This window comes from Propithecus coquereli, unplaced genomic scaffold (assembly GCF_000956105.1).
Source record: "Propithecus coquereli isolate 6110/MARCELLA unplaced genomic scaffold, Pcoq_1.0 Scaffold9, whole genome shotgun sequence".
NCBI classification, from domain to species: Eukaryota; Metazoa; Chordata; class Mammalia; order Primates; family Indriidae; genus Propithecus; species Propithecus coquereli.
Window position 1 is genome coordinate 7,232,104 of NW_012155284.1, and position 20,917 is coordinate 7,253,020.

Below are 20,917 nucleotides of genomic sequence, written 5' to 3' on the forward strand. Positions count from 1 at the left end.
ATCACAATGACATACCACTTTACACTCATTAGGATGATTATTATTAAAAGAAAAAACTCAAGAAAATAACAAACGTTGGCAAGGATGTGGACAAATTGGAGTCCTTGTGTATTGCAATTGGGATTGTAAAATGGTGCAGCTGCTGTGGAAAATAATATGGTGATTCCTTAAAAAATTATACATAGAATTACCATATGATACAGCAATTCAACTTCTGAGTGTATACCTGTCACTCCGTAGATTAATATGACTGTATTAGAGACAGAGATGGTGCCAGGAGTTTTGCAGAGCTTTGTCCTGAAGGAATATGTGAATGTGTTAGTTTGCATATCGAAAGCTGTTTCACCTCAAGAGGGTATCTCAAAGATCAGTAGCAGCTGTCCCAGGTTGGCGCCGCAATCCTCAGCACCTGCAGTTCTGACTTGCTTTGAAAGGCAAAGCAGGTCTGCTAGGAGCCACAGGGTGAGAGCTGATCAAAGAATGCCTGACAGACACACACCTGTGGCTAAAAGCAATTAGCCCAAGGGACAGTTCCTGCTTAAACTCCTGACTATCTGTCTCAATACACAATAACTTGATAAAGAAAATATGGAGCCACTATATCTCTGTTTAACCCTTCTGTTAAGTGATAAATTTACCTTAGAACTTAGAAGTTAGTCTTTGAAAGATTTTGTAACCATTTGTTCATGTAGATAGAGTTAGCTAAGGGATCTAAAGAAGCCTTTTGAAAAACTTTTTTTTTTTTTCCTTGAGACAGTCTCACTCTGTTGCCCAGGATAGAGTGCCGTGGCATCATCATAGCTCACAGCAACCTTAAACTCCTGGGCTCAAGCCATCCTTCTGCCTCAGCCTCCCAAGTAGCTGGGACTACAGGCGTGTGCCCCCGTGCCCAGCTAATTTTTTCTGTGTATTTTGAGTTGTCCAGCTAGTTTCTTTCTATTTTTAGTAGAGACGGGGTCTTGCTCTTGCTCAGGCTGGTCTCGAACTCCTGAGCTCAAACAATCCACCCGTCTTGGCCTCCCAGAGGGCTAGGATTACAGGCCTGAGCCACCACGTCCAGCCTTGAAAAACTTTTAACCTAAGACGAATTACCTGTTATCATGTAAATCTGTTACCCCTGGCAGCCGATCACTGTACCTATAAATACTCATGTAAAACTTCACTCGTGGCCTTTGTGATTAACGGAGAAATCACAAGGGCCCCTGGGTATCCCGCTTTTTGTCTATTATCTTTATAAATCTATAAAACTATACCTTTGTCTCTGTGTATTTTATTTCTATTATTTTCTTATCCTTTGTGACGACCCCTATCTAAGGGACCCAATTTTTTGCTGGGAGCACTGGCGTAGTCGACAGGATGTCTATAGTGCTCCAGTCTAATACATAACCATAGCATGGTGACCCAGTGAGAATACGTCCCATGTGAGTGCTACAATTTTCCCATTGTACCCAGGTTTTAGGGTCAGAAATTACTACTTCCTTACGAATGGGTACATCTGTAGGTGCAATTTTAGAATGCCTAAAAGAAGGAAAAGAAGAGACAGTCAGAAGGAATAACCAGGCTTTAGTTTTATCACTGGTAGAATTGCTGGTGACTCACCAGGTTTGAGTAGCAGGTTTTAAACACTGAATACCTTTACCAATACATATGGGAGGGCCTTCTGTCCCAACTTCCTATTTATTAATTTTAGTGCCCTCCTCATTGGGTTTCATTGGACCACGATAATCATAAGGTCCTGGTAGCCAATTAGAATCATTAACAAATACTTAGAAAGGTGTGTCAGCCCAATTGACAATCTTATTTACAGGTGGGTTAGGAATATAGGCCCAGTAGTGATAGGTCTGGTTACCAGACACTCTTGCCGCCATGCTTACAACACAGATCATGGCAAGAAAAGGATTTACAGAAGTTTTAGGTACAGATGTCCTGATCCAATATCCTGTCTGCTTCTTCATAGGTCCTCTTCAGCTGTCCCCATGTCATGTCTGTGCCTGACATGTTCTCCTGGCTTGGAGTTTCCTCTGCTTTAGTTTCATTCTTTGAAAACTCTCACCAGGACCTTGGTCACCTGTGGTGGCATTTTGCGTTTTTTCCCCTCGGGTTTCCACTCTGGGCTTGTTACTTCTGCTTGGAATCCAGACTGTTTGTCCATAATCTGTCAAAACACAAGCAAAACCTCTGCCCCACACCTTTGTCCATCCTTCTTTCCATTTATTTTCTATATCATCTTTCCACCAGATAGGCTGGTGAGGGAGAGAGTCTGGTTGTTGACTCCCATTCCAATGCTTCTCTACTGCTGTTAAATTGTCTTCTTTATGAATGTTCAGAAAATTTAGAGTAAATAAGGCTTGATTTATTCTATCTCTGGGGAACCATATATCTCCCCCTTTTTGTTTAAATAGCATATGTTTTAAGGTTTGATGAGTACGTTCTACAATACCTTGTCCTTGAGGATTATAAGGAATTCCAGTAATGTGTTTAATGTTCCATTTAGTGCAAAAAGCTGCAAAAGAATGACTAGTATACACAGGGCCATTGTCGGTGTTGATAGTGGCTGGGACTCTCATATGTGTAAAACAGGAGTATAGATGCGAAAGTACATGTCTAACAGTTTCTCCAGGAGATGCAATAGCCATAATAAGACCAGAATAAGTGTCTATAGTAACATGTACAACACCTAATTTGCCGAATTCAGAAATATGTGTAACATCCATTTGCCATAATTCATTTGGTGAGAGGCCTTGAGGATTAACCCCTGCAGAAAATTTAGGCTGATTAATTGTTTGACAAGTGGGATAGTGAGAAACAATATGCTTGGCTTGATTATTTGTTATGTGTAATTTTTTAATTAAACCTTTTGTATTAACGTGAATTAATTGATGAAATTGAGTTGTTTCTTGAACAGAACCAATAAGTAATTGATCTATTTTTTCGTTGCTAGCCACTAATGGGCCCGGAAGGTTAGTATGAGATCTGATATGAGTAATAAAAATTGGAAACTGGCGATTCCGTATAATCGACTGAAGTTGTTGAAACAGTTTGGAAACTTCATCAGTTTCTGTAATAGTAACTGTTTCTAAGGCTAGAGCTGTTTGTACAACATATTGTGAATCAGAAACAATATTTAAAGGTGAAGTAATATCTTGTAAAAGCTGAGTAACAGCTTGCAATTCTACCTTTTGTGCTGAAGCTTAAAGGGTGGTCCACACTTTGGTTAAAGGATCGGAATAACCTGCCTGTCCCTTACTGTTGCCATCAGTAAAAAAAGTAGGAGCATGAGGTATAGGTGTGGATTTTACTATTCTAGGCAATATCCATTGAGTTAATTTTAGAAATTGGAGCAATTTATTTTTTGGATAGTGATTATCAATAGTTCCTACAAAATCAGATATACCCAATTGCCAATCCAGGTTTTGCTGATAAGCCATTTGAATTTGCGAATTAGTAAGAGGAACAATAATTTTTTCAGGATCTTGGCCACTTAATCGTTTTAATCTTTGACGGCCTTTAAATATAATTTGACCAATTTTATTCAAATATGTCATAAGACGTTTTTGTTGTTTATGTGGGAGAAAAATCCATTCAATTATACCTTCTTCTTGAATCAAAGTAGCAGAGGGAGAATGTTCTGATGGATAAACAATTAAATCTTCTCCCTTTTCAAGATTTACTCTTGAAAGTTGAGCTTTGTAAATATGAGATTGGATCCATGCCAATTCCTCTTGAGCTGCCTGAGTTAGTTTATGAGGACTATTAAGATTAGAGTCACCCTTCAGTATATCAAACAAGTTACTTAAAGCATAAGTAGGAATTCCTAACATAAGTCTAAGCCAATTTATGTCTCCTAACAACTTTTGAAAATCATTTAGAGTTTGTAATTTGTCTATACTACATATTTGAACTTTTTGAGGAACTATTTTATTTCTCTCAATGAGAGACCCTAAATAAGTAAGTGGATAATCCTGTTGGATTTTATCTTCAGCAATTATTAAACCAAATTGAGGCAATATTTGTCTGGCCTGTTGGTACAGCTGTTCTAATTCTTGTTTGGATGAACATGCAAATAAAATGTCATCCATATAATGAATAATATAACTATGAGGAAGACATTTTATTAGTATTTCTAAAGGCTGATTGACAAAATGTTGGTGCAGGGTTGGACTATTAAGCATGCCCTGAGGCAAGCCTTTCCATTGGTACCATTTAGTTGGCTGTTGATTGTTTAAAGCAGGTATGGTAAAGGCAAATTTTTCTCTATCAGATATTTGTAAAGGAATTGTAAAAAATCAGTCTTTTAAATCTACTATTATAATATGCCAGTCTTTAGGGATCATAGCCAGAGATGCAAGTCCTGGCTGAAGAGTTCCCGTTGGTTGTATAATTGCATTGATCTTTCTTAAATCAGTTAACATTTGCCATTTACCGGATTTCTTTTTAATAACAAATACAGGGGAGTTCCACAGACTGGTGGACTCCTCTGTATGTCCTGCTTGTAGTTGTTCTTCTACTAATATTTGAAGAGCACCCAATTTTTCTTGATTTAGCGGCCACTGCTCTGTCCATATAGACTTTTGTGATAACCAATTTAAAGCCAGTGCATAGTGGTGCCTTTTAGCAGCAGTGGCCGCTATCCAAAATTTGGATAGCCTAAACCATGCCGAAAGGAATGTGCTTTTGGTGCCGCCAAAGTCTTAGCCCCTCAGCCTTTTTTACCTAAGCCAAAACAAGGATTATAATTCATATTAAGCATTATTTGTTTAACGGGAGCAGACATATTAGGTATATTGAAAGCGCCCCGTTGTTGTAACAAATCTCTTCCCCATAGATTAATAGCAATGTCAGTCATGTAAGGTTTTAAAGTGGCTGTCTGTCTGTCAGGGCCAGAACAATTTAAAATTTGTTGACTTTGAAATATATTAGTCATAGTTCCAATTCCAGTAAGTACCGTAGGAACTTGTTGTAAAGGCCAAGCCTTTGGCCAAAAACTTTTAGAAATAATTGTAACATCAGCTCCAGTATCTACAAGTCCAACAAAAGATTTTCCATTTAGCTTAATTTCTAATTGAGGTCTCTGGTCATTAATAAAAGTTTGTCAGTATACTTTAGTTCCAGTACTTCCAAAACCTCCTTGTCTTAGAACATTAGATTTTCCAATTTGTATATAAGGTAATAACAGAAGTTGTGCAATACGGTCTCCAGCCTGAATATAATAATCAGAAGTGGAACTCATCATAACTGAAATTTCTCCTGAATAGTCCGAATCAATTACACCTAAATGCACTGAAATTTCTTTTAATGTAAGAGGGCTCCGGCCCAGGATTAACCCTACTGTGCCTGGAGGAATCAGCCCAGATACACCTGTAGGTATTTTACATATGCCAGTAGATGGCGTTACCAGGCCATTGTCACGAGATGATAAATCCAGGGCTCCACTTCCCTTAGTAGCGGGTGCTAGATCAGGCACTCTGAATTTTGTGGGACCCAAGTTTGAAACTGTTGTGGCGGCTGCTGACCGAGGCTGCTTGTTGCCCCATTGTTCTCCTGAGTCTGTGGCTGCCAAGCCGAGAACTGTTGGACAAAACGGTTTCCTGTATTTTCCTTGGGGCCCCAGGCAGGGCCCCACACCCTGTTTCCCTGTTCCGTAAGGGGGTGGCCATTAGCATGAAATTTAGAATGGCAACTATTTGCCCAATGGTATCCTTTACCACAGCGGGTGCAAAGTCCGGGAGCAGGACCAGCAGATTGGCATTGTTAAATGGCTCCACAAGGTTGTTTACAGTCTTTTTTCAAATGACCCTTATGGCCACAATTAAAACATTTAGAGGAAGTTCTTTGTCCTCCCGGATTGCCTTTCCCGTGGATAGCCTCAGCCAACATTTGCATTTTATAAGCGTCTAATCCAACTTCTCGGCAAATTTTTAGGTATTCTTCGAGCGGGGCATTGTTTAATTTTAATGGATGTGAAAGCTGCTGACACTCTGAATTAGAATTATCAAAAGCCAACATATATAACATCATATTTCCTAAATGTGGAGGACTAATTGTTTTTTGCACAACATTTTGCAATCTAACAATAAAATCCACATAAGGTTCATTAACATTTTGCTTTACATTTATGCAGGAAGGCACAGTTTGTTCAGGAGAAGCTATCTTTTCCCATGCTCTAATACAGCACTGCCGAATTTGGGTAATAGCCTGATTGTCGTATTTTAATTGAGCATTTATGCCAAACCAGTTTTCTTGTCCCGTAATTCCTGCCTCCAAGATATCTATTGGCGGATCTTGGGATTGATTTAGCCATCAATCCCAAGATTGTTGGGAGGGTTTTATCCCTCCACCAAGTGGTGAACTGTAAAAATTTAGACCGAGGTAAAACTGTTCGCACCAGAGATTCCCAATCCCAAGGAATTAGTCTTTCTGTTTGAGCCAATCCTTCAAGCAAGCCCTTGGTGTAAGGAGAGTTTGTACCATATGAGGCACAGGCTTGTTTTAATTCTTTGAGAGTTTTAAATGAAATAGGCGCATGAACATGACTGGGGCCTTGAGGTGTTTGTGCCGCTCCGTCCTGATCATCAGAATCTGAGCTCGGCTGCATTATATCAACAGGATAAAGATATGTTTTTAAATTCCCATTTAACTGCATTTCTCTCATACCTTTCAAAACTTTAGTTTGTTTTTTAGGAGTTTTTCTAAGGGCGGACAGTGCTTCTGGGAGCCATTTGCATTAGAAAGCAATGGCTCCGCAGGTGAAAGCTTGTTTCTAGCTACTGTTTCAAGCGAAAGTTCATCTTTAAAATCTTTTTGCTACTCTATTTTTTCTACCTACCTGCGCTCAGAGCCAATGGCCATCTTTACTGGCTCTCTCTTATCCTGGCCTGATGCAGACGGAAGGTCCTAAATACCTCCTCCTTCATACAAAAAGCAGGCCCCAGATCTCTCACTGCACTTTTTTTAGGACGGAGTTCTCTGTCTCGCTAAAAGGAGACTGAGTCTAACTCAGCATAAGAAGTTCTTCCCCATTTGTTACCCTGAGTATAATACTAATTCTTATTTCCTTAATTCAATCCCTGGAGTACTCAACTCTCTCTTGCGGGTATCTTAGCTTGGAGCCCTCTCCAGGTCCCCTGCAACATGGTACGGAGATCCCCTTCACTCAAGCGAAGCCATTTACCAAAAAAGAGCCTGTAGAAAAATCCTGCCAATTAGCCAGTTTGCGGGGAGTTAGCTATGCTCCCAGCATATACCTGAAAGAAGTGAAAGCAGGGACTTGAAGAGGCGTTTGTACACTCATGTTCATAGCAGCATTATTCCCAATAGCCAAAAAAAGTGGAAGCAATGCAAATGTCCATTGACAGATGAACAGATAAACAAAATGTGGTACATACAATGGAATATTATTCAGCCTTAAAAAGGAAGGAAATATAGGTATATGCTACAACATGGTCATAAAATGATGAATATTGTCTGATTCCTCTTATGTTTCTAGAGTAGTCAAATTAATAGAGACAGGAAGTAAAATGGTGGCTGCCATGGGTGGGAGAAGAAGGGAATGGGAAATTAGTGTTTTAATTGGTATAGAGTTTCAGTTTGGGAAAATGAAACAATTCTAGAGGTGAATGGTAGTCATGTTTGCCCAGCAATATGAATGTACTTAATGCTACATAACTGTACACTTGAAAATGGATAAGAGTAAATTTTATGAGTATTTTACTGCAATTTAAAAGAAGAAGCTAAGAATAACACAAGAATTATCTTAAATATTAATTTTTTAGCTTGTTGCATTGGATTAACATTCATCAATTGGAAAAAACTATTTTTCTTCCTAGCAACCTCAAGATGAAACAGAACAAAATAAAGCTCTGTTACAGTAAGTATAGTAATTTTTGGCTTCATTATATCATAGGTATTTTTTTGGTCATTTTGTACATCTAAGATGAGTATTCATTTTTTAAGAGTTTTAGAATTGTGTGTTTTTGAATGATTGCCCCTTTAGCAGCATAAATATATGTTATTTTATAAACATTCTATATGTTTAATTTCATAAGAATGATTGAATCAGATTAAGGTAAGTTCATTCTCTATTTATTAATATTATTTAAAAGTGAATTTAAAGCAAACATGAAGGAAGAATTTGTAAAGCTTATTGAAATTAGGCTTCCTGTAACTATTATACTTGAAGAGACTATCTCTTCACTTCTTTTAAAACGGTAGTTCTCAAAGTATGGTCTATGGACCCTGTCAGGTATACATGAGATTCTTTTATAGAGTCTGTGAAGTCAAAACTATTTTCATAATAGTACTAACTCATTATTTGCATGTTTCGTGGTGTTTATGTAAGAGTGGTGAACTCACTAGGTACTCACAGCACGGGTGGAGAAAGATTTCTCATACAAGGATTAGGATATATAAAAGTAAAAAGTTTATTTTACTTTCTTAGAAGGAGAGAGATAGGGAGTGAGAGAGAGAGAGAGAAGGGAGAGGGAGAAAGATAGGGAGAAGGGAGATGGCATGGTACCCCAAAGAAAGAGAATGGAGGTGCCTGCCTGCTCTGAGCCAAGTGGCTTGCCATTTTTTATTGGGACAAAGAGAAAGGGGCAAAAAATAGTGATTGCTGTCAGTTGATAACAGAAGTGGCTGTCAAAGAGTTGGCTTCTCCCCTTTTCCTTTCCCTTGGAGACAGGCTTATCACTGGGGATGTGATCTTGTTGGTGATCTCGCCCTTGAGGATATAGTTTTGGGCGGGAACTAAGGCTGGAAGCTCACATCCCTGCTGTCCACTCAGGAACTCTTCAAGGCTGTTAAGCAAACTCTTAAAAACAGTTTAATCTATAGATCTGGTGAATGTAAAAGAAAATGATTTACATTTCCCTTCTGTCTGCTCAGCTCTTTTCAGATGTGAAAACAGAACCCCATAGGGTACCAATTAGCGAGAGAGCTCATGTGACTAATCTTAGCTGTTACTGAGAGACTGTGGGTTAGATAATTTTTTTTTTTCTGTTATTTCGTTAGCAAGGCTGTCCTTTCAGTTTACATTCGCATGACAGTACTACAGCAGTTGTGGGTAAAATGCTGGAGCCTTAATAGGAATCAGCAGTGGTACCAGTACTAGTAGTCATATTTTTCACCACCATAGACTTGCAGTTAAAAAAAAAAAAGCCAGTTTCACTTAAAACATTTGTGTTTGTTAAGGCAGAAGTTACTAGTTTTATTAAGTCTCCACTTTTGATTATATATCTCTTTAATATTCTGTATGAAGAAATGGAAGGTATACTTAAAGCATTTCTGTGCATACTTGTGTGATGGCTATCTTGAGGAAAGCAGTTGTACACTTGTTTGTGTTGTAAGCATTGTAGAAACCTAGTTTTACTTTTTTTTTTTTAACTTGAAAGAATGACTGACAAACTGGTTATTCACACTTGGGTATGTGGCAGACATTTTCTTGAAAATAAATGAAGTTAGCTTGAAGGAAAACAGCTGATGATATTTGTTGCCAGTGAAAACATTCTAACTTTCAAGTTAGAATTTTGGAAAATGGTGTCCACCACCTTGACCTTCATGGCTTTCCAATACTTAAAACCCTCTGGTGAGATCACTGGTTACATTTACAAAGGTGATTTTTAAGTATTTTATAATGAAATGTGTCAACATTAGGAATATGTGCATAACTCAGTGAATCAGTATTTTCTAAAAGACCAATGCATAATGTTATAAAATCATGCACAGGTAAAAGATCCATTCATAGTGCAAGATAGATTAATGGGTTTTAATGTAACAGAATATAAAAAGTTCATTAATTTTATTTCAGTTTCTACATTTTAAGTAACTTAAGAAACTTGTTTGTAGAATTTTGGTGTAATTATCGAAAAGAATATTATAGTGTTAGAAGGAAAGCTTTCTGTCTACCCACTGAAGATTTGCTGAAAATGAACTGACAAAAGGCAGATTTAATATAAGAAAAAGGCATACAAAACTTATTTAATGTGCACGGTGGGGATGGGGGTGGGGGGAATCACAGGTGTGTGGTTACTAAATAACCCAATGAAATCTGATGCTTATATACCCTTCTTCGTAGAGGAAGGGCAGATGAGAGGTGTAGGAGTAAATGATTTTCAGGGGAAATGAATGGGCCCAAAGAACTATGGCCACAAAGAACCGTGGCCCGGGACAAGTTCCTCTGAGCTCTGAGGGAGGTGGCAGGAAGGTAAGGGGTGGAACTTCACTGCGAACAAACTTCTTTTATTATGCAGAGCCTAATTTACTGCATAAATGCAATCAAGATACCTTCCTTTTACCAAAAAAAAAAAAAAAAGCCACTTGTTTCAGCTGTTTTAAGAGCAATTTTTATGCACCAGCCATAGCTACTTGAATTCTAAGCAAGAATAATAAATTGAGCATTCTCTCCTGTCCAAAAAGAAATCAATGTGAGCCATCTTGAAAACGGACATGTAACTACACATATAGAATGGTAACTTCTATAAGGCAAATAGAGAAGAACGCTGATTTTTTTCCCTAAAATGTGACTCTTCAGAAAGAACAAGCTGATTGAAAATAAAATAAAATCATACTTTGAGTTAACAACAGGGTATTTGCCTCAATGCAAAAGAGTCTTTAAGACATAAGTCTGAAAATAGAGCAGAGTTCTATCTAAATTATTACAAATAATTATTTATATTAGACAAGATTGCAAACAACCTAAATGTCCAACAGTAGAGGAAAAATTAAATGAATTATAGTATAGTCCATCATACAATAAAATATTATAAGATCATTAAAACATATTTTTTAAAAAATTAATGACATTAGAAAATAACTAAAACTATTAAAATTTGAAAACAGGTTATAAAACTATCTGCAGGATGATCCCAATTCTGTAGAAAGTATGAACAAAATCAAAAATGTGTATAAAGCCTAAAATAAATTGTACAAATATGTCAGTGTATTTGAGAATGTAGATAGTCAAACTACTTAATTTTTTCCCTTCTACCTCTATTTGGCAGTCACCTCCAAAGTTACTTTCAGATCTAAATGTAGTTTTGCTTGTGTACACTCCTCAATTTGTCTATGAATTTTTCAACTCTCTCCTTCATTTTTGTAATCACTTAAAATGTAAATGTTAATGAAATGGTAATAACTGTAAAAATAATTAGAATGATGTAGCACAGATATATCCTGTTTGGAAAGCCCTTTAAGTGAAAAAAGTTTAAACTGTATTTGAATAAGAAACAGTGTTTTTTTCTTTCCATTTCAAAATTTATTTTTATTTATTAATTAATTGATTCATTTTTTTTTTAGGACTAGAAAGAATTATCCAATGTTCACTATGTCATTTCCCCAGACTGGAATTTCACTGAACCACCAAAACATTGGAGGTATGATTTGATGAGTAAAGTCATATGAAGAAAATTTATCTTTGCCTAAAAGTAGAAGGCTTAGTTAGATATGAATTTATTTACAACTAGGTTGGTCTACTATACCTATTCTTTTTTTTAAGAGATGGGGTCTTGCTATGTTGCCCAGGCTGGCCTCAAACTCCTGGATTCAGGAGTTCTCTGAAACAGATTCTCCTGTTTCAGCCTTCTGAGTAGCTGGGACTATAGGCATGTACCACCGTACCCAGCTTACTATACATTTTTAAATATGAAATCAGTGTTGCTATTGGCCTTGGATCATGCTGTATAGAATTGCTTATGAGAGCAGCAGCTCAGGTGCAACCTGCTACTCCAAATGTGATTTTGGAGCTCAAATTTGAAAACAATGTTTGTTTCCTCTGCTCATAACATTTTAAATATATATGTCAAGGCTTTCTTTACTAGCAGTCACATAAGCCTTGGTGTTGCCTTGGTGTCAGCTGTGTTAGAGGATGACTGACTGTCTTTCTCTCTGAGGTGTCTCCCAGTGACTGATCCAGAGTGAATTTCATGTATGTTGTATCACAGTGTGGTAATTATTCATAGTGTTCAACAAAACCTTGTATTATAAGAAAGGGACACAAGGACATGATAAAAAATTGGAAAACATAAATTTAAAAATCTTCTCCTGCTCTTTTGCTACTATAACAAAGCAGTACCACTTTTGCCCACCACCAGCTCTTACATGTGCTTTTAATGCGTAGAGTTTGGTCTGTAATATTGTTTATTCTTCTAACAAATATTTATTGAGCCTTCTATGTGCCAGATGTATGGGTGCTATGAGTGTATGAATGCTAAATAAACCAGGGATTCTTAAAGGATAGGTGATCCATCTTGGAGCACGAAGATATCATGATGAGTCTGAACATCTATCATTGCTGAAAAGCCAGGATACTTTCAAGGATGTCTGGGGGCAGTGCTGAAAGAATAAAGGGCTAACTCAATGGTGCTTCTATTGGCCAATCTGTGGCAAATTAAGTAGGGAAAAAAACCCAATAGTTTATAGTTAATGGAAATAAGTTTGAAAAGACCACGAGTTCAGAATGATACTCAAAAAATGTTAAGAGTAGGCCAGGCGCGGTGGCTCATACCTGTAATCCTAGCACTCTGGGAGGCTGAGACGGGCGGATTGTTTGAGCTCAGGAGTTCGAAACTGGCCTGAGCAGAGCGAGACCCCGTCTCTACTAAAAATAGATAGAAATTAATCAGACAACTAAAAATATATAGAAAAAATTAGCCGGGCATGGTGGCGCATGCCTGTAGTCCCAGCTACTCGGGAGGCTGAGGCAGAAGGATCGCTTGAGCCCAGGAGTTTGAGGTTGCTGTGAGCTAGGCTGACGCCACGGCACTCTAGCCCGCGGCAAAAGAGTGAGACTCTGTCTCAAAAAAAAAAAAAAAAAAAAAAAAAAAAGTTATATAAAACATGGTCTTCATAGCAAAAAGTGACTATGGTAGGATATTTAAAAGTTTTAATGATGTTTAGAAATAGGGACCTGTTAATGCATGTGCATTTTGGTTTTTTTAATTAAATACGTGTCTATTTACAAAACATAGGGTATTTTTGTTTATCACTATTTAAGTAGAGAAAAAAGAAAACAGAGAACTGTGAGTAAGTCAAGAAGTCCTGGAAAAAGTAAGAATCGTACCTAGGAAAGGAAGGCCCATGCACACCATATAAGCAGTGACCCATAAAACATGTAAGAAGTGGGGTCCCCAGATGACAAATTAATCTGATATCAAATTAGGGAGACTTTTTTGCAGAGATTAGATCCTTATCTCTTAGGAAATGAGAGCCTTAGATGGCCCTGCTTATCATGATAGGTATTAAATGGCTGGCATAAGTTTCCACTAAAACTAACAGGACAAATCAGTATATAGTAAATCACAGGACAAAAACTTTTATAACACTAACCACGTACAACTTAAAGCATTTTGGGGCAAAACATTAGGTTACAAAAAATAACCTTTGTGAAGTTTAAGGTGTTTTCTTATGATAGTAAAGTCAGGTAATTCACTGCTCAGGTTTGAATCATCTTGAGAGAAATAGTCCCGTGCCCCAACAACAAATTGGTAGTCACTAACCCAGATCCTGTCACCTTGGTTGGTCCAAGAAGTTATTTGTTTTCTTTTGGCTCTGAGAGAATTTCTGTAATCCTGGGAAGGTGTCAAAATAAGTATTATTTTAATCTTAAGAAGGTATAGGAACAGATGTAAAAATAAAGAAGAATGAATTATACCAAACATACTGTTATTTTAGAATTAGTGTAAGAGCAATAATACATTTTTATAACCATTGTATTTGTGTGCACTTTGTCTTTTATATAAGATATTTGAAGTGGTAAAAAATTAATCATGTCAAAATGTTAGATTGTTTAAGAGAATTTAAATTTGTAATTCAATGTTTAAATTGTTTAAATTACTGTTAAAGAAACAGTAATTTTCAAGTTTCCATGTCTTATATATAGAAGTTAAATAAATTGACCATTAAACAAATATAAGTACAAATAGTAATTGTTGTTCCTCTCCAAATACAAAAGACTTTTTGATTTTTAAAAAGTCAAAATAATATCAGACAGCCTAATATAATTCAGACTATGCCAAATAAATCCTCCAAATTTAGTAGAAACCTATTTAGCACCTTTTATAGATAAACCAAAAGAGTTATAGATAAACTGTAGTTTATAGATATCTATAGTTATAGATAAACTATAGTTATAGATATCTATAGTTACAGATAAACCAAAAGAGTCATGTTTATAAACCTGTAGAGGTGCCATCATAGAGGCTGAAGTCCTTTTTTGCAAGGATGTCTTGAAAAATTTGAGACAAGGATGTCACAGGTGATATCATGCCTTTGGCATTCCTTTTTCTCCCTTGAATTTTGACCCTGCATCAGCAATGGTTACACAGAAGATCCATTCCCATTTTTCTCATACCTAATCCTAGCATTTATTAAAACAAAACAAAACAAAACAAACAAACAGGGATTTCACTATGTCCTGTATTTCCCATAGCTCCAACTTCCTGCCCATTTGGCCCTCTGAGAGTCATTAATGCCTTGTGGTGCTTGGTATCTGTGTGATGTTACCAACCTTCCTTGAACTTCTGAGTCACAAGTCTTATTGGCTGTACCTTTAAAAGTGTTTCGTGCACTAGGATTATTGCTTTGTGGTATTTCTTGCTGCCCTAAAGCTGCTGTGACTAGAGACCCATAGATTTGGTACTTCATGCCTTTACTCCTTTCAGAGTGTTCATAACGAGAAGTTCTTTTTATTATAATCCTGGACATTAGGTTAAATCACATGTAAGTAAACTATTAAATTGTTAGCTTTTATAGCTGACTCTGTTCTAATACAGTTTGTCTTCTCTCTCCCAATTCAAAGGGTAATTCTAACCAAAGTGTAGAAAGATAAAAATAAGCAAACTATTTTAAACAAATATAATAGCATTGGCTTTAAAATGTTTGTGTATAAGTTAATGTGTAAGTTAGAACTTAGCTCCTCTGTTCATTTCATTGCATTTGACCCATTAGAGTTATTTCTCATACATACCATTATGTTTTGTCTCTCTCAAGTGATAAGTAGAAAATGTACAAAACCTTTTAATAATTTATTAAAGGATAGACAGGAATTTAAGAAGAATTCTTTTTGTATTTGTAAAAACTTTCAAGTAAAATTTATAGTTAGAAAAGATAATTCCTTCTAATCGTATTTATTTTTAATACAGTAATCAAATTACAGTAAATTATTTTATTAATATATCAAATTTTAAAAATAGTAACTTGACATAAAAGAATGATCATTTTGATGATAAGGTTGTTAAAGACAACATGGGAGAAGATGTCTATAAGGGTTCTTTCTTTATAACTCAGAAAAGGAAGAAGAGGATGAAATCTTTTTCTCTGTTTTTGAATTCTAAGCCCCCAGGGATCTGAAAGTTTATTTTTTAAAAACTTCTTGCAAAGCTAGTTGAAGATATATCTATTGTTTTAAAATGTTTCTTTCATTGGTATTAAAATTATAAGCAACTAGGATACAAAATTTTAAATAAGATGCAGATAGTATATCATCATGGCTTAGCACAAAGGATTCTAAAGCAAGGATAAGAAATTATTTATTCTTTTTTTTTTTTGAGACAGAGTCTCACTCTTTTGCCGGGGCTAGAGTGAGTGCCGTGGCGTCAGCCTAGCTCACAGCAACCTCAAACTCCTGGGCTCAAGCGATCCTTCTGCCTCAGCCTCCTGAGTAGCTGGGACTACAGGCATGCGCCACCATGCCCGGCTAATTTCTCTATATATTTTTAGTTGTCCAATTAATTTCTTTGTATTTTTAGTAGAGACGGGGTCTCGCTCTTGCTCAGGCCGATTTCGAACTCCTGAGCTCAAAACAATCCGCCCGCCTCGGCCTCCCAGAGAGCTAGGATTACAGGCATGAGCCACCGTGCCCGGCCAAGAAATTATTTATTCTTATGACTTTTTGCTCATCATCCTGTGAGGGAGTGGAATGCCATGATTTTAACCCACCTAGTTGATTTTCATGGCTTTTCATCATCAAATGGCAAAGGTGAAATGAGGAAATAAGAAAAAGTTTTTAGAGGATGTGAAGCTCAGCTCAGCAAGTGTATGTGTTTATGCTTATTTTTTCCCCCTGAAAAACCTGTCTGGCTTGTGAGGATGCATTCTGAGGTTCAGCAGATAATTATTTGCTCTTACTGTAGCTATGTAGGTATTACCTAATCAAAAGAAACCATAAAAATGACTCAAACATATGCTTGAAATGCTAGTAAGTCCTGAATTCCTACCCACGCATGTCAGAATACCTGGGTCTTGATGGTGAAAGTAGAAGGCAGAAGGAGTGGAGTAGGAGAAATATCTTTTTTTTTTTTTTCAGATCTTCCTTCAGCCTAACTTGATGTAAATTGCTTTCTGCCAGCTCAGCTCAGAGGGGGTGGGGTAAGAGAGGATAGTGAAGTTGATGTCACAGAGGCAAGGCAGCAGTCCTCTATGTTCTCTAGGATGTTCTCCTGATTCCTTTTGGCCCATACATGGGGTGTTCCTTTTCATGCCTAACTCCATACAGCATGAATTCATTTAAGGTTCTTACATGTAATAGAAGAGATAATGACACTGAGAAAGTGGATACAATTTTTCCTTGGGTAGTTACAAATACTATACTTAGAATAATTCAGCCAAAATAGTTAGGTCGATTTTTAGTTAAAATAATTTCAAATAATTACAGTTTTGTTTGGGTCCATATGAATTTTTTTTAAAGAAATGGAGGAATTTTATAATTTCATTGCCAAAATAATAATATTAATACTTTTATATCAATAAATTTATATAATATTTATAAAATACTTGATGTGTCGTTTTGATGTCTGAGGGAGTTCAAGTTATATGATTATGAAATACTGACTGAGAGAGTATGTTTTTAGTGCTTTAATAAAACTGTAATGAAAACATTATTCTTTTCTAGGGCCTGAGGCTGAAAATCCTGAAGTTTTGTCACACCTAGAAAAGGTCAGTCTATATAATGGTGATTAACCATAGATCATGGATTTAGATTTTTAAAATTATGTTGATTAAAGTATCAAGTTTGTTTAGACTCTCCCCTAGACAGGAATATGACTAAACCATTTCAATAGATAGAAATCTATTCTTATCTAATCACCTCTTCCAGTATTTATTCTTCCTTATCTTTAATAAAATATTTCTTGATTTGTATTTTTTATCCAGCATTGTAAGTCTCTTATTCTTTATCTAGAGTAGAAATATATATTAATAACTTGTTATCAAACTAGTTCTTGAGATGATATAGCAAAATTGCTTCTGTTGGTTTGTCTGTTACCCTAGTTCCTTTAATATTTTGTGCTATGTATTGCTTTCCCATCTTCTAGTTGCTAATCAGTGTCAAGTGCCTGCTCTGGCTTTGCTTTCTATTTGTTGCTGTGGGGAATCAGAGTACTAAAGACTGGCTGTGCCCACAATGGACTCACACTCTCCTTAGGAATACCAAGCAATCAAAGACCTCCCCAGGCCAGCCCTACCATAACTATACCTTACTTCATCTCAGCTGTACCTTATACATTCTCACCTCCATGCTTTTGCTCAAGTCAGGAGCCAGAGGCAGGGGAAAGAGCTTAAAAATGTGGAACCAAAGAGGTCTAGGTTCCAAGGATAATTCTTGTTTACATCTGTAAAATACCAACCATGATATCTGTTTCACAGAGTTACTGTGAGGACTGAGCAATGATGGTTCATGGTGTTTGGCACCTAGTTGGTGCTTAATAAATACGTGTTCCTCCTTTCACTCTTTTACAAGTGTTTAATATCTGGCTCAAGTCCCTTCTCATCTGTGGATCTATTCCACCTGACTCTGGTGATCTTGACCAAAGTAATTGCTCCCTCTCTAGCATTCATTATTCAGTGACTATATCAGTATTTCCTGACCACTTGCACCATATGACACTAATAGATCTTCTGAGAAAAAAGATTTGTTGGACAAAAAAGTTTGGAGAACACTGTGTCCTAAAGTCTCCTTAGAGATTTACAATGCATGTACTCAGAAAAGTCCTATGCTAAAGTAACTTTGTTTGACCAAGTATTTTTCAAACAATCATGAAAATCATTCCCTCCATTTCTCCCCTCCCCAGAAAATTTATTCTTGCAAGACACTAGGCTCTATGGAACTGATTAATATACACTGGTTTATGCTATACATTTGATTTTATAAGTGTTTTGTGACACTATTTGTATTCTGGTTAATGTCTCAGGTATTTATGCCTTAAACCTTCAGTTAGAAATTAAGTTCCTTTAGGACAAAGCACATTGTACACACTTTATTACACCTAGTGCCTTGAATTTAGTACACATAAGAACTTCAAATAGGAGGAAGGGCCTTGAGCTGTGACTTACAGAATGGATAGGATCTGGTTCTTGAATTTCTTCCAAATTCCTTTTGTCTTTCTGAACAAATTATAGTTATCATTACTAATAAACAAATATATCTTCTTAAGCTTGTGCGCCATATATAGATAAATGGTGGCAGGTAGAAAAGGACAGGGGAACAATAAAATGGTTTTCACTTCTCTTATTCAAATCCGATCAGAATGTAGCAGGCTTACAAATTACTGCATATCCTGTCAAAGAGGAGGTGGATGTGATTTTTGGAAAAAGCTGAAGTCATTGAAACCTATTCTTTTATTTAAGGTCAATCAAATTTACAATTTTTTAGTGTTGGAAAAAATTTCAGTGCCTTTGGTGCACATTATTTTCTTGAATGGCTTATAAACTGATTTTGAAAGCAATTTCAAAAATAGGGATTTTAACAATATTTGGAGCATTGGAAACATTGTGAGAACAGGTATAAACTATTAAGGTAATATCTTTGAAAAGTAATCGTCATTTAGAAATGTTAAGTTTTGTGTTTTTTGTTTAAAATAACCACAACCCAGAGCCATTAATTTATAGCCAGGGCTTATAATACTAACACAGAATTGTGCCCTCATTTCTCCTCTTTTTTCTTCAGACCTCCTGTTCTTTGGCTTTTTTGTTTCACATTTACTTATTCATACAAAGGTGGGGAATAAAAAGATGAAATGACATTGATTTTATTCCTAGTAAATAATTTTTATAAAATGAAATAGAAATTTTTGGCAAAGGAAAATTTTATAACCATTAACTGCTGTGAAGTTTTGAGATCATCTGTTAATTTAACTATTCATGCCATCTCTGCCTCTTCTGTTAGCACAGATAATTTAAACTTAGTGGAACGATTTGGCATCTGCAATTATGGTCCAGCCAATTTCACCCTTGGTCCACTATTAAATGTTTAACCATGTGTTCAGTAATTAGTGATTTTGTATAGGAAAGTAGTAAAAAGTATTGTTTTATTTATGGAAGGGGAGAAATGTTGATAAAAATTTTGAGGGTAACTTATAAATAAGATAAACTATAAAACTGTAAAGTTTTCATTGTAAGTACTTTATTGGATATGCTGTAATGATATAATTTCTGTTTGGAATACACAGGACCTAAGTGAAGATGAAGACTCCCCTGAAGTTAGCCTTCTTTCAAGTACTGCTGTTATGGTATCTGAGGTGGTTGCTATAAAGGAGAAATCACTAATAGCACCAGAGAAGATCTTAGCAGCACCAAATACATTTTCTGAACCTGGAAAGGAAGTCACATTGACCATGACTTCTGAAGAAACTAAGGATGAAGAAAACTCTCTTGAAACTTTTGTGTCTGCCTTAGAAAGGTTACTGACATCGCCAGAAAGCAGCCAGGAGGAAAGATTGCTTGAAATAATCAATGATTTTGATCATAAAGAACTGATGAACCCATTGAGTGGTTCTCCAAGTTCCATATCAATACCTTTGAATGCCTTGTCAGCATGTCATAGAGATTTACTAGGAAATACAAAGGATGATGCATTGCCAGCTGAATTATTGGCAGCCCTGAATACATTGTCAGAAGCCAAGATGAAACCCATCCGTCATAGAAAAGAGGGAGGCAGCATTATCAATGCTGGAAATGAATGTTTGGAAGTGGAGTTCAATATGTCTCAGACCAATGAAGATGGTACACAAACAGCAAAGGTGAATTTTGAGTCTATTTGTTCTACTCCACCATTTGAGCAAGGTTCCACATTAACTAAGCTTCAGGACAAACATCTATCAGTGGAGCAAGTAGGTACAAATATGAGTCTATGATTTTGCCTTTTATAGTAACATTTAACACATTTTCATTGTGTTAAATTAAAATTTTCTACCCAATATCAATACCCAGAAGATAACTTTGTGACTTTGAAGCATACAGTGATCTTTTTAGAAATTCCTGGGCTAGAGATTTCAAGGAGTTAGGAAGGTATAATGGATAGATTTTTTTTTTTTCCCCAACAGACCTGAGAAGACATATCATTAGATTGCTTGTATATAGGAAGAAAAGAGTTCTTTACCAGAATTTTCTATTAGCTCAGAAAATCACTGTGTCTACCTGGGTGCACAGTAGAGATGGGATACCCCACATTTATTTATAGTTGAACATAGAATATATGCAATTGGGCTACTAGGGGAAGGAAAAAAATTATGCCTAGCTTAAGCAGAATGTTGCCTTTTATGTCTGAAAATACTGTCAGGTAGCTAAGCTGTTGGGGTTTAGAATTCCTGCAGTATTATGGCTATAGGCCCTGTAATGTCCTACCACTCACCAAGTCCTTTTTTTATGTTGACATAATCCTCATTGTTTTTTTTTTCCTAATCACAGTTAAAAATTTAAGTAATGACAGAATTGCATAACAATATAGTAACAAAAAGTCCTCCACAATTCCACTCTTTAGAGATAATCACTGTTAACAGTGTGGCGTATATTTCTCCAATTATTACTATCGTATTCTATATAAGTTTATTTCATACAAATGGGATTATATTATACATAATACTTTGCATCTTATTTTATAAATTTAATAATATACCTTGGTTATCTCTCAATGTCAGCAAATGTAGCTCTA

At 36.2% G+C, this 20,917-nt stretch overlaps 1 protein-coding gene across 1 annotated transcript in view; it reads left to right on the top strand.

The window, feature by feature from the left end:
* The window catches only part of ANKRD31 (ankyrin repeat domain 31), a 137,129-nt gene that overhangs the window by 26,476 nt on the left and 89,736 nt on the right, over window positions 1–20,917 (top strand). The window contains exons 4-7 of the mRNA XM_012664486.1: window positions 7,827–7,867; window positions 11,293–11,369; window positions 16,883–16,926; window positions 19,437–20,006. Of these exons, the coding sequence (XP_012519940.1) occupies window positions 7,827–7,867; window positions 11,293–11,369; window positions 16,883–16,926; window positions 19,437–20,006 (732 nt within the window). The remainder of the gene's footprint in view (window positions 1–7,826; window positions 7,868–11,292; window positions 11,370–16,882; window positions 16,927–19,436; window positions 20,007–20,917) is intronic.